General features: G+C 45.9%; 1 protein-coding gene across 1 annotated transcript; it reads left to right on the forward strand.

The window, feature by feature from the left end:
- On the forward strand, window positions 1433-11609 carry TRIM15 (tripartite motif containing 15). Its single transcript, XM_018038842.1, has 7 exons — window positions 1433-1943; window positions 4076-4171; window positions 7194-7424; window positions 8181-8203; window positions 9284-9399; window positions 9777-9809; window positions 10830-11609. The coding sequence occupies exons 1-7, from the start codon at window positions 1575-1577 to the stop codon at window positions 11345-11347; spliced, it is 1386 nt and encodes a 461-aa protein (XP_017894331.1). The 5' UTR covers window positions 1433-1574; the 3' UTR covers window positions 11348-11609.

Here is a 23856-nt window from a genome sequence, read left to right on the forward strand (position 1 = left end):
ACCAATGTGTGTAATTGGTAGAAAAAATTAGTCATGAGACATTTTACATTCTTCTTATTTGGTGCTAAAGTCTTTGAAGGGGCTTTGAGGGTGGCTCAGTGGTAAAGAATCCACCTGCCAATGCATGGGTTCCATCCGTGGGTCGTGAAGATCCCCTGGAGACGGGCATGGCGACCCACTCTAGTGTTCTTGCCTGGAGAATTCCATGGACACAGGAGCCTGGTGGCCTACAGTCCGTGGGGCTGCAAAGAGTTAGACATGACTGAGCAAGTAAACAACAACAAAGTCTGAAATCAGGGCGTATTTTACACGGCACACTTCATTTGGGACCGGCCACATTCAATGCCCAGCAGCCTTGGGCATTTGGAGGCTCTTGTGCTGGACAGCACAGCTCCAGGGACTGCACTTTTGGGGGCAGGGGGTGTAGGTGGGGGGAAGGGAAGTTGATACACAAAGTAGCTGGAGTGGAAAGGGAGTGAGACAGGGTGGAGGGCTGATCTCCAGTGGGGTTATGGGAGGTGTTTTCCTTGGTTTTATACACAGATGCATGTGAGTGGATGAAGACCCATGACTGTCTGATCCCCTTGTCCTGGCTGGGAGTTCAGGAAGGGCACGTGGCTAGAAGCCAGGAGACTTGAGCTGACTGCAGCCTTGCAGCTTTCTAGCTCTGTGACTCAGGAAAAGTCGCTTTACCTTTCACTTTATGTTTCCTATAGTCATCACCTGCCCTCAAGGGCTGTTATCAGATTGGATGTAATAATACGAAAATACTAAGCCTTAGATAAATGTGGTTGAACCTGTTTATCTTTTTTTTAATTAATTGAGTTTTATAAATTGTACCAACACAGATCACTTGTATTATGTTTTCTTACCTTCTCCTTGCTGCAGTTAAAAGCTTAAATGGAAGTACAGTGTTACCTCCAGTGGGGATGCTGACTCTGGGAGGTGGTGGGGGCAGAGTTTAGGAAAGACCAGGCAGAGTCAAGGAGGTGAGACAAGGAAAGGAGGGCAGAGGAGGGGACCTGGTGAGTGATCATGACACCTGCAGCACTGAGCAGAGCCCCCGGAACAATCTCCCGGAAGTGAGCACTCCCACTCCAGCTGGACTTTGCCGCTGTGTGCACACCTCAGAGCCAGTTTATGGCTACCACCTGCTCAGCCGGACAGGAAGCAAGGTCTCCTCCCCAACTCTCCCCACCCCACAGCGGTCAAGGGAAGGATTCCAGGAAACCCCATCTCCCTGTGACCTCACGGTGTGCTCTGTTCCCTACCCCAGGGGCCGGAAGGACTAGGACGAGGGGAGACTGGGCTGCCAGGCTGCTGTTGGGGAAATGCTGGGTAATTCGAGATGCCCTGGAGTTTGAACCCACTCAGCTGATAAGTGGTGGCCGGGACTCTGGGAAGCACAAGAGGTGGAGCCAGGTGGCTTTTCTGTCCGGACACCCCTGCCTTCCCCTCTCTCAGCCTCCCATTCCTTTCCTCTGTGACTCATGTAAAGTGACTCAGTTTCAGGGAAAGAGGGTTCATGTGGACTGAGCAGAGGCCTGAGAGGACGGGCTGGGGAAGACACCGTGATGCCCACGACCCCCTCCCACAAAGCAGCTGCCTGTTCCAAGTGCAAAGGGCCCCTGGAGGATGCAGTGACCGCCGCCTGCGGACACACCTTCTGCCGGCTGTGCCTTCCTCCGCCCTCCCAGATGGGGGCCCAGCCCTCCGGCAGGGTCCTTCTCTGTGCCCTCTGCGAGGAGAAGGAGCCGAGCGAGACCCTCCTGGTCCCCGTGCCCTTGGGCCCTCTCGGGGAGACTTACTGCGAGGAGCATGGCGAGAAGATCTACTTCTTCTGCGAGAATGACGCTGAGTTCCTCTGCGTGTTCTGCCGGGAGGGTCCCTCCCACCAGGCCCACGTCGTGGGCTTCCTGGATGAGGCCATCCAGCCTTACCGGGTAAGAGGCGTGGGGTCAGCTCGGGCCATCTGGGGCAGGATAGTGTCCCGAGGTGGTGAAGGGGACGGAGCGGAGAGCTCCAGAAAGAGCCGTGGCTGGATATGTCCATGGTCCATATCAGGAGACCAACCCCAGGCTGCTGGGACCTGGGGCAGCCCCTGGATGAGTGGGACGTAGTTCTTTCCACTTGGAGGTGTGGCCGTTCAGTCTTGGAGAACTTCAGCTCCAGCCCTGAGGGGAACCCACAGTGATGGAGCACAGAGCAGTGTAGCCACGGCTTCACTGGGACGGAGAGAGAGCAGCTGTCCTCCTGCAGGTCACGGGCAGGGTGGCCTTGGTCTCCCCGGATCCAGACTGGGTATGGGACCTAGCAAGACCCCAATGGCTGGGGCTCAGAGGGGAGGCAGGATGGGGAGGTCATCCTACAAATGCTGCTCTTCTTTTCGAGAAGCGGGGTGTGGCAGTACAGTAGCCCCTCTGGTCCTGGGGACGCTATCCACTCCTATCTGCCCCTCAGGTCCCTCTCGTCACCCAGTCACCAGGTCTGGAAGTGGCCTCCCTGGAAGCGTCTCTCCTCTTTCCCTCGGCATTATCCCCACAACCGCCCAGGAATCCAGGCTGTCCCCATCTGTCACAGAGGCTCCATCAAGGGCCCTGTGTGCACTCTCACCTCTCCAGTCACCCTCCAGTCTGCTGTGAGGCAGAGCCTCCCAAATCGCAAAGCCCATCATGCTGCTGCCCTGCTCACAGCCACCCTGTGGATCCTGACTCTGTGTCTGAAGAAAGCCCGTGCCTTTAGTATTCAAGGCCACTTACATTCAGGGTCCTGCCTTTATCTGTCAGCCACCTTCTCCAGGCACAATGTGTCCAGACAGACTGACCATTATGTACGTGCTATTTGCTGAATTAACACTCTTTCCTGCTTCTAATACTTCCCAGTGGTTTCTTCTTCTTGGAAAGCTTTCCACTCCCCTCACTCTCCCCCCCCACCACCTTAGTGGTGGGGATTTTTTTGTGTGTGTATTGGGGTATAGTCAACTAACAATGTTGTGATAGTTTCAGGTGAACAGTGAAGGGACTCAACCATACATATACATGTATCCATTCTTCCCCAAACTCCCCTCCCATGCGGATTGCCACATAACATTGAGCAGAGTCCCATGTGCCTTACAGCAGGTCCTTGTTGGTTACCCATTTTAAATATAGCAGTGTGTACTATATATATATATATATATATATTTATATTTTATATATAAAAATATATATATACTGCTACTGCTGCTGCTAAGTCACTTCAGTCGTGTCCAACTCTGTGAGACCCCATAGACGGCAGCCCACCAGGCTCCCCCATCCCTGGGATTCTCCAGGCAAGAACACTGGAGTGGGTTGCCATTTCCTTCTCCAATGCATGAAAGTTAAAAGTGAAAGTGATGTCTCTCAGTAGTGTCCGACTCGTAGCGACCCCATGGACTGCAGCCTACCAGGCTCCTCCTATATATATTTAGCAGTGTTGATCCCCAAATCCCTAACTATCCCTTCACCCCACTCTTCCCCCTGCCAGCAACCGTAAGTTCACTCTCTAAGTCTGCTTCACTCTTCTTTTTTTTTAAAGCCATTTTACCAAATTTTAAGTATACAGTTCAGAGGCATTAAATACCTTCCTCCCTGTCTCTTACCCAACTGGAAATGTGTCTTTCATGACCCATTGTAACTGGTAGCTGCTTTCTACAACCTTCCCTTGTCCCTGCAGGCAGAATTGTCCCCTCTGCTGTGCACCCATCTCACTGTGTACACACCTCGATTGTTGCATTTGTGTCTATTTCATTCACTTTTCACAGACTCCATCTCTACATGGTGGTCTTTTTTTTTTTTCATTTTTGAGCTGAGCAGCATGGCTTGTGTGATCTTACTTGCCCAACCGGGGATCAAACTCAGGGCCCAGGCAGTGAGAGTGACAAGTCCCAACCACTAGACCACCAGGAAAGTCCTGATAGTGGTCTTTTACAGACAAGAACTGGGTCTTTTTTCACCTTTGACTTCTTCAGCACATGACGATGTGCCGGGAACATGGTAGACAACTGAGTCGAATCATGAACTAAGCCACCTCTTTCTTCCTATTCTTCCATCCGCAGGACCGTCTCAGGAGTCGGCTGGAAGCTCTGAGCACAGAGAGAGATGAGATTGACAACATGAAGAGCCGGGAAGCCCAGAAGCTCCAAGTGCTCCTGGTAAAGGCCACAGCCCCATAGACTGTCTTCTCCTTTGGGGATTTTCTTTTCTCATTTTTTGTTCATTTTCAACTCTTAATTTTCATCTCAGTTTTCACACAGATTTCTATTTGGTTGTTTTCCAAATACAGTTTTGCAGTTCTTTTTTTTTTCTCCTTCAAATTAAGTTTTTTCCTGTTTTCCCCATGTCTTTAAACCTTATTGTTAGTATCTGAAGGTTATGTGATATTTAATTTCTTTTAATCCTTCATCTCCGGAACTTATTTTCTTGTGAGTTTTCCTGTGGTTCTCACATTCGGGGGTTCCACATCTGGAGTGGCTCCAGTCAGCACCTTTCTTTGTTTATTCTGAGGGGGCAGGATGGGGACGATCCACACGGGAGGGAGGGCCATGTGATCAGTCAGTATCTGGATGGAGCCCTGGCCTCTCAGTCTGATCGCTCTTCTGGATCCTGCTCTTATTAACTTCTGGTCCTGAGAAGTTCCCCAAGTTTTCCATCATCTCCGTCAGACATTTTAAGGATTCTTGTAACCTTTGAGAATTTTTGGTTGTCTGCATTAGATAGCTTTTAGGAATAAGTGTAATTTTGTTCTGAATCATCAAATAACCACCTAGCATCCACAAATAAAATACTCACAGAGACATTTGTGGCAGAACAGTCTCATAAGAAATCCTGGTTTTCTTCATTTAGAACACCCCACCCCATATATCATATAATAACGTTATTTGTAGAGTGTGATTATTTTCTATATATTTACTTTTGGCTGCACTGGGTCTTCGTTGCTGTGTGCAGGTTTTCTCTAGATGCGGTGGTCGGGGGCTGCTCTCTAGCTTCAGTGTGTGGACTTCTCTTTGCAGTGGCTTCCCCTGTTGTGGAGCACGGGCTTAGTTGCACTGTGGCATGTAGGATCCTCCCCGACCAGGGACTGAACCCATGTCCCCTGCATTGGCAGGCAGACTTCCAACCACTGGACCACCAGGGAAGCCCTGTATTTATTTTCTTAATATTTGAAAGTGTTTTTCTGGTTTGCACAAATTTCTGATGTGGTAATCCTCCACTTTAATGAATAAGGCATGTATATGGCCAGAATTACTATTTTGCTTTTCTTTCTTGTAAGGGTGCATTTTCTCCTTCCACCCCAGCTTTTATTAAGGTATACTTGAGAAATAGAAATGCATATTCTTAAGCTATGCAACATGATGTTTTGACCAATGTATACATTGTTTCCTGTAACTTTAAGGTAGTTTTGGTAGAATTAGGTGAATTTAGTCTTTTATCTCTAGTCTCACTGCTTCCTTCTTAGCACTCCTTTGACTCTGCAAAAGCAATATCAGTTTGGATTTGCTATTTAATCCAGTAGCTACTTAAAATGATCCTAAATTCAATTTTCTTGCAGCTATATAGTACTTATTAGTTATGTATTAACTGATATTTTTATTGTCATTCCCAGTGCTGAGAAAATATGACCTATAGGATTTCTGCTGTAGGATTTCATAAAGTTAATGATACATTTTTAGGCCTAAAACCTTGCAATATTAAAACAATACTCTGTAGTATTTGAAAATTATGTCCATATTCGGATAAGTGCTCAAAAATGCTTTTCATAAGTCTATCTGATTAGTCAAACTTTAGAATAAAGTTATTTAACACGTGTTTATTTGTTTTTAAAACTCAGTTTATTTAAACAAAACGTTTACCCATTCCTCCCACTTGGAAATCCCCAGTTAGGGGTTTTCTTGGCAGACTCTGGGGCAGCTTGTTGTCTGGTGTCTGTTGCCTGGCTGGGAAGAATGGGCAGACTGTTCTTATTCACCTCCCTGGCTTGCCTCTGCCTCTGCCTCTGCCTCTGCCTCTGCCTCTGCCTCTGCCTCTGCCTCTGCCTCTGCCCAAGGGCATTTGGGGTCAAGGTTGAGGAATCCCGGAATATCAGAGCTGGAAGTGGTTCTGGCATCTTCTAATCCAAGATCCATCTTGCCAGCCATTATTTTTCAGAGCAGAAATTTCATGTCCAGAAAAGTGATGCTCCCAAGGCCACATGGCAAAGTCCAAGTTCATGATGAAGTAACTAAAACCTGGTTCTCTTAACCCTTAATCCATTGCTCTTCCCATTACAGTCTGTCTACCTGAAAGCACTGCCTTCATATAGGAACCTTGGGGCCAGAAAATGTATACCAGTGTCTGCATGCTAGGACTGATCACAAGGCTGACCCTGAGGACAGTGGGCTGATAGTGTGGCAGTATCTGGCTCCCTTCCATCTCTTTTCTTGTGCTACAAAGTTCTCCAGGAGGATATCCACACTATGGAATCTCTGACCAAAGAGAGAGAGTTTGGGGACAGGAAGATCTCCAGCATCCCTGAACTCCCATCAAAACATGCCCTGTAGATGGCGACCTCGGTGGCTAAGACCAACACCACATGGTTCTTCTCTCATACAGTGCGTGCATGTTCAGTCATGGACATGACCCCATGAACCGTAGCCCACCAGGCTTCTCTGTCTGTGGGATTTTCACAGCAATAATACTGGAGTGGTTGCCATTTCCTTCTCCAAGGGATCTTCCCGACCCAAGGATCGAACCTGGGTCTCCTGCATTGCAGGTGGATTCTTTACCACTTGAGCCAGTAGGGAAGCCCTCTTTTCTCATAAGTTGTGCTCTAATCACAGCCTCCTCTAGCTTCAGTTGCTCTCTAAGAGATCATCTCCACCTGACTCTAGAGATGGTATGGGAGGGTTAGGATGGTACTGCAGATGTGGAAGTATGTTTGAAAATCCTGGCTCTGAGAGCATGATGGGCATTATTATTAGAATCTCTAGGTGAGATGAGAGCATGATTCTCATCCTTGGTAAGTTTATCCTGACACCTACCTACTTGTATTAATACCATAATATTATTTGGGAGGATGAATCTTGAAACTACTTACTCCCTGTCCCTTTTAATCAACAGTAAGGATATAGATGAGGCTCCGGGAACTCAGCTCTTTGAGTTTCTCCCTAACCATGCCTGTCTTTCTACCCCTTGCAGACTCAGATTGAAAGCAAGAAGCAGCAGGTGGAAGCGGCTTTTGAGAGGCTGCAGCAGGAGCTGGGGAAACAGCAGCACCTCCTGCTGGCCAGGCTGACGGAGCTGGAGCGGCAGATATGGAAGGAGAGGGATGAGTATCTCTCCAAACTCTCTGAGGAAGTGGCCCGGCTGGGAGCCCAGGTCAAGGAGCTGGAGGAGAAGTGTCAGCAGCCAGCAAGTGAGCTTCTGCAAGTGAGAGACACCCCACCAGCTCATGGGATAGGAGAGGGAGCCCACAGGAAGGGGACACCATGCTGGGGGCTGGAAGATGCTGGAGAGAGACAGGAAAGGGAAGCGGAGATGATGTGTAATGAGAGGGACTGATGGTTATTGGGTTCCTTTGGCCCAAGGAGGTTACAGAGATGAAGCCCCAGAAGGGCTGGATGACTTTCCCATGTCACATGCGGTGGTCATGCCAAAGGCTTTGGAGTCTGATGGTCTTGGGCTTCGGTGTCAGCTCTGCCAGCTGTGTGACTCTGGCAAATCTCATAACCTCTCTAAACATGGGGAAATAATAGTACCTCCCTCATGGGGTTGTTGCAAAGACCATAAAAAAAAATTCATGCAAAATTCTTACCATAGTCCCTGGCTCACTGAAAGGACTCAGAAAATAGTGTCTGTTGTGATTATCACTACGTTATTCTGTCTCATATCTTCTGGCTGGTAACTCAAGGCCTGGTCCCTGCTGTCCACCATCTCCTAATGGTTGGAAGCAGAACACACTCGTAGGATGAGGCTGAGACAGAGGACCAGCTAATGAACTGACAACACAGTCCCACATGAGTAAGGAGGCATGATGTAAATGAACAGTCTATGAGTAGATGATTAAACAGATCAGCTCTCTGGAGGGGAGAGTTTTGAGCTGATATGAAAAGGAGGAAAGGATGTACAGAAGCCCTGATGGGAAGGATGTATGGAAACTAAGTGCATTTTTTTTTTCTTTTGTAGGATGTCAGAGTCAACCAGAGCAGGTAGGCCCCACTATCCCTGCTCTGCACTTGACAGTGAGACTGAAGGGGGAGAGGCACGCATTGTGGGACTGAAGGTGCAGGGTCCTACACCTTGCACCCACATGTGGTTACACAGAGAAGCAAAAGCACTTCGATAGACACACTCTGTCATCCCCTCACACATAAACAGCCCCAATTTACTCAGGTCTGTATGCTAAGGCTCCTTTTTAAACTGGTATTGGGGACACATTTTCTTCCCCCTTAGAAGTGAAGTTATAAATAATAATCATGGGGAATTCCCTGGCGTAGAACTCCATGCTCTCACTGTCTAGGGCCTGGGTTCAGTGGCTGATAGGGAAACTAAAACCCCACCAGCCATGTGGCAAGGCCAAAACAGTAATAATTTTAAAAATTAAATAATAATTATGTTGAACTGATCCAGGGAAGAGTTCTCATATATTGTTGCCCATGTGTGTGTAGGGGGGCTGAACTCAGGTGCCCATGAATCAGGAAGTTCTCTAAACATACTTCCAAAGAATGTCGGAGATTTAGATCTAGAAGAGTTTTTCTGAGGTTTTCATGTCTGATGAAGAAGCTAAGACCTAGAGGAGAAGTGCTTGTCAGTCACACAGAGATTGACAAGCAAAGACTGAGCTGGAACCAGCACTGAGGGCTTTCTCGCTGCTGCTGCCCTGTAGGATTTCTTTCAACTCCTTTTTTCATCCTTCTTCAACCGCTTTCCCTTTGTACCAAACATCACGCAAATTAGATCGGTTAAGGCTGTTTTTCAAATGGCACTGTACCGCCCTCTAGAGGCTAATAGGGGTGGTGAGCTTATCCCTTTTGGTCCCCAGGGGTACATTCTCTTAAAGCACCTGAATCTAATTCCTGAGGAGTGGTTACCATTAGTTCCTCTTAGGTCTAGCTGAAACACTTCTTGCTTTAGTAACTCCACATTTCCAGCAAAGATAAGAGATGTCACTCAATCTAATTCACCACAGATGCCAAGATTCTTGAGGCTGATTATAGCCTCATTGGGTCTGGATGACCCAAACCTTATTTTTGGAATTAGAACCTAACTGGTTACCAACTTGTCTGCAGGTGTGAGATGAAGACTTTTGTGAGTCCAGAAGCCATTTCTCCTGACCTTGTCAAAAAGATCCGCGATCTCCACAGGAAAATACTCACCCTCCCAGAGATGATGAGGGTGTTCTCTGGTAAGAAAGGGGACGGCAACTTCCCCCATTCCCATCAGTTTCCCATCTGCCTTCCATGAAGCTCCATCTTCATCTTCCCAACCTGGCTCAAGACATCTCCCATCCCTTAAGCCTTCCCTTAGTGATCCTACTCTGCCCAGAAAGACCACTCCTTGGAGGATCTCCTCTCCCCAAGGATGGGCACGGCAGAGTCAGGAAGGTGAGGACATCATCTCTCTCACAGCAGAAGCCCCCTTTCTTCTGTCCCTGTCCTCACATTGTTCCCAGGACACACTGCCCTTATTTATTTGAAATAAGAGCTAATAAGTCCTATAAATCTGATAATAATAAGGCTTATAAGAATAAGTCACAGATCTTTCTATTTTTGCTTCCCTCAGAAAATCTGGTGCATCATCTGGAAACAGAATCAGGTAAACACTTGGGGGCTTTGGGAGCCATTGTTTCATTTATCCCTTCTTGCATTCATCCATTCACTCCAAGACAGAAGGACAGAGCAATTAAACTCTAGAGCCTAGTTGTTTGGCTTCTCTGTTCTAGCTTTTGCTAGTTATGAGACACTGGCAAGTCATTAAGCCTCTTTGTCCCACAGTTTTATCTGTAAAATAGAAAATATAATAGTACCCATCCCATAAGTAGTTGAGGGTAAGTGAATTCATGTATGAAAAAACTTAGTATAATATCTGGCACATAGTAAGTACTCAGTTAATGTTAGATGACACATACATATTATTTATTTAAAATACTTATCAAATGCTTGGTCTTTTTTCCAAAACTTGTACTAGACTTTATTGACCTGGACAAATATTATAACAGTTCTTTAAATAGCATTTACTTTTAAGCTTCCCTGGTGATTCAGATGGCAAAGAATTCTCCTGCAATTCAGGAGACCCGGGTTCCACCCCTCGGATGGGAAGATCCCCTGGAGAAAGGAATGGCAACCCACTCCAGTATTCTTGCCTGGAGAATTCCATGGACAGAGGAGCCTGGTGGGCTACAATCCACGGGGTCATGAAGAGGCAGACACGACATTTAAATTGGTGTTTAATTTAGAAACTATTTCCAAAAGCATCACCTTATTCTGCTTCTCAAGTTTAACTTGCAGAAAACTCAACTAGGGGGTCTTACTAAAATGCAGATTCTGATGCAGTAGGTCTGGGTTAGGGCCCAAGATTCTGCATTTCTAACAAGCTCCCAGGCAAGTGATGGTCCTGATTCATGGACCCCACTTTGAGAAGCAAAGCCTTGCAGCACCCCTTGCTGGTCAGGTATAGATGTCATCCTCTGCCTCCTGGAACAAAACTGAGGTTCTGAGAAGCGGGACAATGACAGGCTGCCCAAGGCGGATGCTCTTTCTGCCTCCCACTCACAGCGCTAGCTCTAGGGGTATTTTTGGAGCCGCCAGTTCTGATGTGCAGCCTTTCTCCTAATAGAGGTCGTCACTCTGGACCCTCAGACCGCCAGCCGGAGGCTGGTCCTCTCCGAGGACAGGAAGTCTGTGAGGTACACCCGGCAGAAGCAGAACCTGCCCGACAGCCCCCTGCGCTTCGAGGGTCTCCCGGTGGTGCTGGGGTCCCCCGGCTTCTCCTCGGGGCGCCATCGCTGGCAGGTGGAGGTGCAGCTGGGGGACGGCGGCGGATGCACGGTGGGGGTGGTCGGGGAGGAGGTGAGAAGGAAGGGGGAGCAGGGCCTGAGCGCCGAGGAGGGCGTCTGGGCGGTGGTCCTCTCCCACCAGCAGTGCTGGGCCAGCACCTCGCCGGGGACCGACCTGCCGCTGAGCGACATCCCGCGCCACGTGGGCGTCGCCCTGGACTACGAGGCGGGGCGCGTGGCCCTGCTGGACGCCGACACCCAGGCGCCCATCTTCACCTTCACCGCCTCCTTCTCCGGCAAAGTCTTTCCCTTCTTCGCTGTCTGGAAAAAGGGTTCCTGCCTTACCTTGAAAGGCTGAAGCAGGCCGTCCAGTGGGCAGTGCGGCGCCCGGGGATCCAGCGCCGACCCCTAGACGATTCGTTAGGACACGGGATCTCCGAGTCCCTATAGTTTTGTAATTTTTTTCATTTTATTTATCGTATGTCTTTCAACTCCCAGAAGTCCCTGGTCACCCGGCTGACGCTCCTGCCTTCTGTGCACCCTCGAGGGGAGAACCAGAGATAGGCAGGTTGCTACCAGGGCAACCAAGTGGAGTAGTCAGTGGGTTTTGGGGGGTGAAAAAAAAAACTAAAATAAAATTTTTTTAAGTTTTAAAATAACCGTCATGGGAAAAGCCAAAACTGTGTGGAACTTGCGCTAATGTATCCGGTTGACTGTTTTTATTTGGACATACACATGGAGATGCTTCTGCCTCTCTGACCTTAGAGTCTCTTCATCCAACCCCAAGTGGACCAGGTCCCTTTTATTTCTGGTCCTTTCTCTTGTAGAGTATGTCCTAATAAAGTGTGCAACCCACCCAGACTCCTACGCCCGGTGTGTCTAATCAATGCTGATGGGGTGGACAGAAAGGCCAGTGGAATCTCTGTGACCAATACATATCCTGCCCCTTTTACTCAGGACTTGCCTGAGGGTAGGCTAGCCAGACCCCACTGTTCAATAAGAGGTGGCTTGTGTTCAGTTCCAACTCACTTCTTAAACATTTATTATTGTTACTGTTGTTATTGGACACAGAATCTGACTACACATTCAAGTTCGCAAAGTATGAATCTCTGTAAAAATGACGATGATTCACACACCACCACCATCACTACCTCCACTATACTTTCTGATTCTAGCTCTCTTTCCTTTCAAGTTTAACACTTATATTCCCATCCTCCCACCCCAACCCTGGAAAAAAATCTACCTTCTTCCCCTATCAGGGTCTCTCTAGTAGAAATCTTTGTACAAGATTACCTTTTGTATCCTATGAGCCCTGTTCCTGAACTATGGGGTCAGATGTTTTCAAGATACTCCAAGTGCTTGTACCCTATGTGAACTGCATTCCAAAACTGTAATATGAATCATTGCAATGTAAATAATTACCGCCAGTTTCAGTAGATTAATATAAGTCCTTGATACAAAAGAAGTGAATCTGAGGCTCTTCTGTCATCACAGGCAGAGCCACTCTGTGTCTAACCCAGAAAAAAATCAAATTGTGTGATAGTCCGACCTAGTACTAGTAGCAGTGAAACGTGAAAGCTGAGTTCTGTTCACGGAGCGGAGGAATGAATTCTGCTAACTCGCGAACACTCACACAGGCAAAGTTTATTCTAGAAGATAGAGATACAGAGCCCTCAGTATAGACACTGAGAGGGGGTGAAGAGCCCCCCAAAGGCAGGGATTACAGTAGTTTTGCGTCTCTACTAGTATTGACCTGTACCTTTTTGGTTGGCTCATGACTTTAATACATGCCATTTTTGACCAACTAGTTTAAATGTCTCAATGTCCAGTTTGTCAATTTATGGTTTTCTTGGAACCCCCAGTTTCTCAGTTTCTCCAGACATTGCGACACCATCCCTTGACCCTTTCCCAAGACCCCAGATCATTAGTTAGGGGCTAGATGTCTGATTGGGAGCTAATTGTAGCTAATTGTCTACCTGGAGTTTTTCTCCCTGATAAACTGGACAGCAGTTAATGATTGTCTTGTCCTGGGTCTGAACGTTTTATGACCCTCCAGACCAGGGAAGCATTCCTCTGAATGCCTGGAAATTGAGTGAGAGGCTTACTTAAGAAGAGAAAATTTAAATTTAATAAAAATGAATTGAAGTCTCAAAGTCTTATACTGTCTAGCAATTTCTGCCTCAGTCGTATTACCTAATGTTTATTATAAAAGCAGTATCAATATATACTCCTGGTTTTTAAAAGATTTAAACATTTTCAGAGAGTGAAAAGTCCCACTCTCCTCACTTTCTCTTATCACATCTCATGAAACTCTGGTTAAACATTTTGTGTATACTGCCAGTTTTGTAGACAAGTGTATTTAACTTTTTTTAAAATGAACTTATGAGATTATTCCATAAATGCTCTTTGCAATGCCCCTCTCAAAGAAAAATGATATGCAACACATGCCTCATTGTAACATTTGTCAAATATTACCCAAATCAAGAGTTATTTTTCAAAAATACATATCTTCCTTTGAACATTTTGACAAACCTGTGACATACAGAGGACTTACTGTGTTTTTCTCACCCCGTGGCTGAGAAAACTGGTACAAGTTAAAGGAACTGTCTGACAGGCTTCTCAGCTGGTCTGTGTAATCTGCAGGAAGTGGAATCCTCGGTTCCTGGTCCTCGGTGCCTCAGCCTGGTGACCTAACGAAGAAGCTCAGACTTTCCAGACAGGTCGATGGGGCTTTGTTTCTCTTCCTCTGTCCTGAACTACTGTTTTAGATGGACAAGACTATTTTTGGTTGAGTATGAAATAGAAAAAAACAAACGAGTGACTTACACTGTATTTCCAGGCCTCTAGTACTTCCCATTTTAGGGTGGACCAGAACTTCCAGATGTTCAAGCTGGTTTTTAGAAAAGGCAGAGGAACCAGAGATCAAATTGCCAACATCCGCTGGATCATCAAAAAAGCAAGAGAGTTCCAGAAAAACATCTATTTCTGCTTTATTGATTATGCCAAAGCCTTTGACTCTGTGGATCACCACAAACTGTGGAAAATTCTGAGGGAGATGGGAATACCAGACCACCTGACCTGCCTTTGAGAAATCTGTATGCAGGTCAGGAAGCAACAATTAGAACTGGACATGGAACAACAGACTGGTTCCAAATAGGAAATGGAGTACGTCAAGGCTGTATATTGTCACCCTGCTTATTTAACTTCTATGCAGAGTACATCATGAGAAACGCTGGGCTGGAAGAAGCACAAGCTGGAATCAAGATTGCCAGGAGAAATATCAAGAACCTCAGATATGCAGATGACACCACCCTTATGGCAGAAAGTGAAGAGGAACTAAAAAGCCTCCTGATGAAAGTGAAAGAGGAGAGTGAAAAAGTTGGCTTAAAGCTAAACATTCAGAAAACGAAGATCATGGCATCTGGTCCTATCACTTCATGGGAAATAGATGGGGAAACAGTGGAAAAAGTGTCAGACTTTATTTTTCTGGGCTCCAAAATCACTGCAGATGGTGACTGCAGCCATGAAATTAAAAGATGCTTACTCCTTGGAAGGAAAATTATGACCAACCTAGATAGCATATTCAAAAGCAGAGACATTACTTTGCAAACAAAGGTCTGTCTAGTCAAGGCTATGGTTTATCCTGTGGTCATGTATGGATGTGAGAGTTGGACTGTGAGGAAAGCTGAGCACCGAAGAATTGATGTTTTTGAACTGTGGTGTTGGAGAAGACTCTTGAGAGTCCCTTGGACTTCAAGGAGATCCAACTGGTCTGTTCTAAAGGAGATAGGTCCTGGGTGTTCTTTGGAAAGAATGATGCTAAAGCTGAAACTCCAGTACTTTGGCCACCTCATGCAAAGAGTTGACTCATTGGAAAAGACTCTGATGCTAGGAGGGATTGAGGGCAGGAGGAGAAGGGGACGACAAAGGATGAGATGGCTGGATGGCATCACCGACTCGATAGACATGAATTCGAGTAGACTCCGGGAGTTGGTGATGGACAGGAAGGCCTGGCATGCTGCGATTCATGGGGTCGTTAAGAGTCGGACATGACTGAGTGACTGAACTGAACTGAACTGAACTGAGCAGACAGAGGACTGTGGATATGCACATGTGGAGGCTCTGTGCCAAAATAAAATTGCCCTGAAGAAAAGATTCAGAAGCTTGAAGCAAACGCTTAGGTGTACCTAAGACCCAAGGATGAGGACTCGGAGCTGTCTGGAGGAAAGGCAGAGGAAAATAATCCATTTGGTGGCCCCACTGGAAAGTTGGAGAATATCTGTGTTGCAGTGTTTGTGCTGTAAAGCCATGCTTTATCTCCTCTGTGGGATCTTTGGCACAATCTCCATTGATCTCGATATTTCTGTTAGCACTGCAGTTTTCTGGGAACAAGAGAGTGTTGAGGTCTTTCCACTGCTGAGAGTGTGCTCAGTCGCTCTGTCATGTTCGACTCATTGCGAGTCCATGGACTGTAGCCCACCAGGCTTCTCTGTCCATGGAATTTTCCAGGCAAAATTATTGGAGCAGGTTGCCTACTCCAGGGCATCTTCCTAACCCAGGGATCGAACCTGCATCTTGCATCTCCTGCATTGGCAGGTGGATTCTTTACCACTAGCACCACCTGGGAAGCCTGTCCCCTACTGGGCAGGAGGCAAAAAGAGATCTCACAACTTCCTTACCCATTCCTCTGTTGATGGAAGTTTAGGTTGCCTCCATGTTCCGGCTATTGTAAATAGTGCTGCAATGAACATTGGAGTGCATGTATCTTTTTGAACTGTGATTTTCTTTCCTGTTTATATGCCCAGGAGTAGGATTGCTGGATCATATGGTAGTTCTATTTTTAGTTCTTAAAGGAAACTCCATACTGTTCTCCATAATGGTTGTATCAATTTACATTCCCACCAACAGTGTACAAGCGTTCCCTTTCTCCACCCCTTCTCCAGCATTCATTGTCTGTAGATTTTTCTTGATGATGGTCATTCTGAAGATGTGGTACATATATTCAATGGAATATTACTCGACCATAAAAAGGAATGAAATTGTGTAATTTGCAGAAACATTAATGGACCTAGAGACTGTCATACAGAGTGAAGTAGATCAGAAAAACAAATATCGTATATTTACGCTTACATGTGGAATCTAGAAAAGGGGTAGAGATGACCTAATCTGCAAAGCAGAAATAGAGACACAGACCTAGAGAACAAATGTATGGATGCCAAGGGGGCAGAGGGTGGCATGGGATGATTGAGAGATTGGGCTAAAGAAAAAAAAAGAGAGAGAGAGAGACAAAGATATCCCGCAAAAGGGTTGCCAGGCTGCTGGATTATGTACACTCAAGGTGCCTTAGTGAACTAGAGAGGTGATTATAGGGAACATGAAGCCCAAGAATGGTGATACGCTGGGCTGGCTGTGATGGGAACAGGAGCCATGGCAATGCATTGTCTCTGATTCTTGCCTTGGTCTCCATGTGGGGCCCATTTGTGAGCCTACCAGTGGGGCTTGCTGTCCTTACTCGTGTCCTTTATTTTCCTGCTCATTTCAGTCCTTTCCTTTTTTCTGGCTTTCAGTGCAGAGTTAACGCAATCATATTCCTTCATTCTAGGAACATAATCATCCCATGCAAGCTCTTCTTGTTTTATTTATATTTTCTCCTGTATCTCCATTCTCACGTTGTCCTCACCCCTGCAGGCAGTTACTCTCTAATGTTTTCCATGTATCCTTGGATACATAAGGATCTTTGAATATATTAATAGTACTATACTAGATCTGTTTCTTACTTTTTAAAACCCAGTACTATTATTTTTAAAGTTTAATCATGTTGTTGTTTATACATCTAGTTTATAGATTCTAATTGCAGAATAGTATTCTACAATACACAGTACCATATTTTATCATATTTTATTTTGGCAAAGTGTTTCCGGCTTACCTCCATCTGCCTTTGACAATAAGCAACGTGTGATGAACTTCCCTGGTGGTCCAGAAGTTCAGTCTCCGTGCTTCCATAGAACCAAGAGCCCACATGCCACAGTGTGGAGGAGGGTGGGGAAGCAATACTGGGATGAACAGCCTAATACTCCTCCCTGTGTAAGAGGCCTCAGATACAGCCTAGAAGAGGATGGCCGCTATTTGCACACTTAATTTCTTAAGCACCACCAAATTGCTCCCTAGAACTATATCTGTTACAGGGAAGAACAAAATCTGACTCCATGTTGGATCTGCTCCTTTTCACTTTAACCTTTGTTCTCCATTGCTTTTGTTATTATAACCACTAAAAGAACGCTGTCTATAGCTGTAAACATACATAATGGCCTGTTTTGGGAAACCCAGCCCTTCTGCCTGAACGTTAACCTAAAGTGCTTTTGTTCAGCTCTCAGGGAGACATTCAGACCCTGCCCACCTGTGAATGGTTGCAGAAAAGAAGAAATCAACACATTCCCTCCTTGATGCTGGTCTGGCCAGGAGATATTTTGTAAGACTTATGGCCTTTATACTATATTTCTTCACCTCTTCCAGCTCTGTTGTATAAAAGAGACTGGTGTCCAGACCCTGATAAGATGGTACTCTAAGACATTAACCTTCTGGGACACCCAGCTTTCCAATAAAGTTGATATTCCTTGCCTCAACACATCATCGCCCGATTATTGGCCTGTCTTGCGGAAAGCAGACCAAGCTTCGATTTGGTAACATACCCGTTTACACTTCCACCAGAGGAGCTCTGAGATTCTTGCTCCCCCATCCCCACCCCAACAACAGGTGCTGTCAAACGTGCTAACTTCTGAAAATCTCCTGACTGTAAAGTGATCTCTCACTATTGTTTTATTTTTCTCATTTGCTGACTGCATGTGAGGGTGCCTATCTCTTCTGGAATTTTCTCTCAGGTCTTCTACTCATTTTTCAGTTTTCCATCTTTCTTCTGTTGATTTCCAGGAACTTCTTGCATATTTGAGACATTCATCTCCTGCTCATTTTAGACTTGAAACTGACTCATTAGCGCTGATACTGGTGTTATTCATTAGGTTAAAATCTTGAGTTTGGTAATACATTTCATACATTTTCACTTTGCTATTTATATTTTTAAGGTCTTTTTCATCACAAGATCACAACTCTTACTCTTCAGGTCCTACCTGAGCTATTCAAACTCCAAATTCCAGAGAAAGGCTTTTTTGATTGGCTCAGTGCTGATTTTTGTGCCAGATTGCAGGTCACTGGAGAGTGTGTCTGGATGACCCTTGCTAATGTTAGGGGAAGCATGCTGACTAAAACCACGCACCCTGGCCAGACTCTCCAGTAACCATTTGCACGAGTTGTTTTACAACAGGAGGTCCTGGTAAGGAATACGGAATTAATAAGCCACCACCAACCAGAAGAGTTCGGGAAAGGTCAAAAGGAGACGCCACGTGTCCATCCATTTCCAGAATTCCTCTCGCTAGCATCCACCTTGACTGAGCGATGCGTGCACCACCAGGAAGGACTCTGAGTCAGAATGATTGGCCAAAGACGACCTGGAAACTAATCCCATCACCATAAAACCCGAGACTGCGAGCCACATGGCAGAGCAGTTCTCGTGGGTTCCCTTACTCTAGTGCTCTCTGCCCGGGTGCCTTCTTCCAATAAAGTCTCTTGCTTTGTCAGCACGTCTCCTCAGACAATTCTTTTCCTAGTGTTAGACAAGAGCCCACTCTTGGGGCCCTGGAGGGCCCCACCCCACCCCCTGCCTTCCTACAATAATAAGATAGCCATCTCAGGGCCAATCATTGTAGCCAGGTCCCTGGTACAGTTCACAGCCCTTTGGCTTCATTATTAAGAGAGTCCAAACTCTCATTCTGCCAGATGCAAGTTACTTAAGGCCTCTGAATCTTAGTCTCTTTAAGTGAAAAAGATTTTATTAAAAAATGGATTAACAACATAATATGATTCTGGAACCTTATTCCAATGTGAAGTAGCAGCAGGGGATTCAACACATCAACAATTCTCTGGACACCAGCTGGGTGTCCTACAAGTTGGCTCAGTTCTGACACAATCTACCTGGAAATAGCATTGAAGGAGGAAACAGACAGAACAGGCTCCATCTTGAAAGCAGGACTCCATCTTGGGCCAGACTGTGGACTTTGAGCTATATGCCCATTATCTATGGAAATGACATACCAATTGGTGAATCAGACCCCCAGGTTGGAAGAGCCCCAGGGCTCGTACCTAGACTCTCCATTACTTAAAAGAATACCCTAATAATCTGTGTAACTGAATAGAATCATAAATTCTATTTTGCTTATTGGGGTATGACCACAGGTCTATTGATAATTGTCCACTGTTAACTATCTAGGCTTAAGGCATATGAATCACGGGTTAACTTTGATTGTATCTTTCTTTTCCTTTGTTCAGACTAGTTTCAGAGAATTTGGGGAGGTGGGTTTAAGCACATACACTTAGGGTATATGTCACAAAAACTGGTCGGGGTCCTTGGCTAACAGGAGAATCTGCCTTGGGCCCGCCGGTGTAATAAACTGCACTCCACTATCTGCACTGTGCTTCTGAGTGAGTTTGTTTCCCGGAACGCGTGGCTACAACACTGCCAGACTGAAGACCCTTTCACTTTACTTCCCCGCTGCATCTCCCTCTCTATTCTGCCTCTTTAGTTCCTCTCTGATCTATATAAGCACGTGGCATCCAGACTCCAATAAGATGGTTATTTTGAGGCGCTAGCCTGCCCTCTTCTTGGTCTGCCAGCCCCCGGATTAAAGTCTCTTCTTTGCCTCAACACCTCGTCTCTCGGATTCAATGGCCTGTCATGTGGCAAGCAGAGTGAGTTTGGACTCAGTAACATCACCAGTAAATATAATTTTTGTAAATTCTCTCCCTCCCACCCCTCATTAGTAAGAAGACACAAGAGCTAATTATCCTTATGATGACAATAAAGCCATTGCCTCCAGCATCATCCCCTCATAGCAGTCTCTTTGTATAGGGATTCTGAGACTGGGGGAATGGCCCCAAGAAGAGAAGAAACAGTGAATGCAAACAAGTCAAGGTACCCACCCAGGGAATGTGAAGGTTTCCTGTCCTGGTCTTGGTTCAGCCAATGACTTTGACCTTGGAAAAATCAACCAATTTGCCCAGGGCCTAAAGAGCAATGGGACCCCTTCCGAGACTTTGTGACTTACCTCTTATCCCCAGGGAGCTGCCAATCTGAGGGAGTGAAGAATGAGTGCTGATTCTACCCCTTGTTTCTCGTAGGAACGGGGACAGATTTCAGATTCTTCCTTCTAGGTCTCTTGGGAAAGCAATGACCTCATACCTTTGTGCTCAGTGAAATCCATGGGTTCTAGAAACAGGGACACCCCAATTCAGATCCTGACTCAGGTTTTAGTTGTGTGACCTCAGGGAGGTTTACTTTATCTCCTTGAGCTTGTAGACTCCTGGTCTGAAAACTGGGAACAAGAACCTGATTTCAGACGTAGGCAACAGCAAGCAGCAACGAGCAATAGCTGGAAGACCTTTGTTCCCTGGACCGGGAGTCCTTACCACTGGACCACAGGGGTCAGCAGTTATGGTGTGAGTCTCCAGTTCTTGCCTGCTTTGTCAAAAACAAATGCAGGTGAGGAGGCAGAAGGTAAAGAGTTAAGTAGAAAGTTTATCAAAAAGAAAATTATATTGTAGAAAGATAGGCAAACTCAGAGAGAGAGAGACACACCTTTGGGAAGTTTAAATCTCTTATTAGGAGGCAGCCTTCCATGTATTTGTCTTCTTTTGGCCAACTGTATTTTTTTGACCCCATGGTTAATTCGCCTCTGGACCCTCCCCTGGATATTCACGCATCCTTCAGTTAAGATGGATCCCCTGGTTGGGCCAGTGAGGGCTACTCTTTAGTTGCAATACACAGGCTTCTCGTTGCGGTGGCTTCTCTTCCTGTGGAGCACGGGCTCCAGGGAGTGTGGACTTCAGTAGTTGCGGCTTCTGGGCTCCAGAGCACAGGCTCAATAGTTGTGGTGCACGAGCTTAGTTGCCCCATGGGACGTGGGGTCTTTGCAGACCAGGGATTGAACCCACGTTTCCTGCCTTGACGGGCAGATTCCTTACCACAGCCACCAGGGAAGGCCCTTTTGCTGGTTTTTATATTGAGGGGTAGCTTGTGGAACGCTGCACCAAGGTCACAGGATAAAAATCTCTGGAACTGACCAAGCCCCAAAGCAATAGTTCCCATGAGCCTCCAGATCAAAACCAGCCAGTTCCCTGACCCCATATGTAAAATACCCACGCTACTATCCACCCTATAGCATCCTAACCAATCACCAGAAATTTTCTGTCTTGAGGCTATAAAAATCGACTGCAAGTCTTTGAAAGTGTTAGCTCTCCTTAACAGCCTCTCCCACTCTAGTAAACTTTATTCTCCTCTCATTGTGCCTCATGTCTGGAAATTCTTTTCCAACCCCCGCAGAGACCACAACATAGATCTCAAAATATAGACAGGAGTTCAGTTACAAATATACAGTCCTAGGGCCCATTTGAAGCAGAAGTGCTTCAGGATTTGTAAACAGGGGGTTGCTGATGAATGGACAGTCTGGGACTCATCTTCTTCTCACCCCAGGTGTGAACAGGTGGCCAGTTGTAAATACCTAGCTTGAAGCCCATCTATCTCCTACCTCAAATCCACTTTAGGATTATCATCAGAAATCAATACATGTAAAGGTGCTGGGCACATTGCCTGGCGCCGTGTAAGTGTCAACAGTGCTGCTGTGTGCGCTCAGTCATGTCCAACTCTGCAACCCCGTGGACTGTAGCCCACCAGTCTCCTCTGTCCGTGGGGAGTGGGTTGCTATTTCCTACTTCAGGGGATCTCCCCAACCCCAGGGATTCTAACATCTCCTGCATTGGCCGGGGAAGCCCTGCTGCTGCTAACAATGACTTAAAATCTTGGAGCTGGGAAGAACCTCAAGGGATGATCAAATCCAGGCTTCTATCTTCAGCCACAATCTGATGTCCATTTTACAGATAAGGTAATTGAAATAAAGAAAATTTAAGCACTGAGAAAATGGGTATTTCCTCCAATAAATGAGACCTGTTGGAAAAACAAAAAAACAAACCTTTTTTCCCCAAGGAAGTCAAGAGCTATCGGGGCTGTGTTCCTCGAAGGCCCCCTTCTCTCCCACCTGGAGCACACACCATGATCATAGGGGCACTGTGGAATTGCTATGGGAGTTTTTGAAATTTTCATCTTAAATTTACACCTGATGAGTAGAACTCATGCTGAGCTTCACCATATTGTAAGCTAACCATTGTGTTAAAAAACCAAAAATAACGTTTCTTCCAGTTGCACTGTGAGTTAAGGGGTCGGTTAGAACTGTTCTTTCAGTTTCACAAGAAAATACATGAGTACACTGACATGCTCAAAGAATTTTCATTTTGCTCTTTAAATCCCTGGTGGCTGTGAGAAATGGAATATTTCCTGTCATATCAGTAGATAAGAATGTCACAGTCACCAGTGACTACAGCCCTCAGATGTGAGCTGGGGAGCCCTAAAGGAACTCAGGATACCTGCTGTCTAGCAGCAATCAGACTACAGTTGCTCCCTCAAGTGAGCCCTGAGGAAAGGAAGCTTAGGATGTGAAAACGGGATAATGGCCCCAGGCAGCTGAGGTGTCTATCAAAGGAATGATTTCAGTGAGTCTAGACTCTTGCATCTTCCCGTACTTCAGAAAAGTGCCAAATTCCTTAACTTGGGACATCTGGTTTTCTTTCATTAACAATAATCTTTTGATGTTCAGACTACTTGCCCTTTGTTATAAAACTTATCTATATAACCTGGCTCTTCTCCTCGCCTCTCTGGAGCAGTCTTCTCAGGGTTACCTGAGATCCTGTCTCCCGGGCTTGGAGTCCTAAAAATTCCCATAGAATAAAATGTAACTCTCAACTTTTAGGTTCTGGAAAACTCACACTTAATGTCTCTTAAAATATTACTTCTCTCAATTTCTCTCCTCCCGGAACTCTTGTAACTTGTCGACATCTCTGGGAGGAGAGAAAAGAGGAATTGAGAGAAGTAATATTTTAAGAGACTTTAAGTGTGAGTTTTTCAGAACTGATAAAAGCTACCACGCATAGATTCAACAAACACAGGTGCTAAACAGGACAAAGACAAACCTACCCCTAGAACAGAACGTGAACAAAAGACAGACAGGGAAATCTGAGAAGCAGCGAGCAGGAGAACATATCCCAAGGAGCAAGCAAGTCAAATGTCAGCAGACGTCTCAACAGCAACAAGGGAGTCTGCGGAAGAGTCCCTGATCTTCTGAAAGAAATGCCATTAAACTAAACGACCACTCAGTTAAACTCTAGCTCCAGAATAAGAAAAGAAACTGTAGTTTACCACAAACCTTTGCTGAGAGATCTCCTAACATTTTCCTCTCAGGAAGAGCAAAGTTAAACCCAGGAGGAAGAGGGAGGTGATGCAAGAGGCAGCCATAAGCAGAGACAGAGATTAAGCCATAAGCAGAGACAGAAGCAGAAGGAAGCATTAACTCTCTAGCAGAACAAGGACATAGTGACTAATTAGGGGTATATGACAACAAAGTGTGTACAAGATTGTCTTCAGACATCACAGTTTAATTTCAGACATCAAAATATCAAAGAAAACCTGTATGGGAAGCGAAAGTATTCCGTTTACCTTATGACTCAGGTATAGAATTGTTTGGATATAGCGTGATAAAGAACATAGTTAGTGCTTATCTAACTGATGTTAGGCCTACACTGAAGGGATGGGAATAGGTGGTGAGTTTGTGTGTGTGTGTGTGTGATGACCAACAAGGAGAACAGAGCTAAATCTTCCTTCTCCACAGTGGAAAGCTAGATAGAGCCCCAAATCCATGCTGTTTACAAAAA

This window comes from Capra hircus, chromosome 23 (genome assembly GCF_001704415.2).
Source record: "Capra hircus breed San Clemente chromosome 23, ASM170441v1, whole genome shotgun sequence".
NCBI lineage: Eukaryota > Metazoa > Chordata > Mammalia > Artiodactyla > Bovidae > Capra > Capra hircus.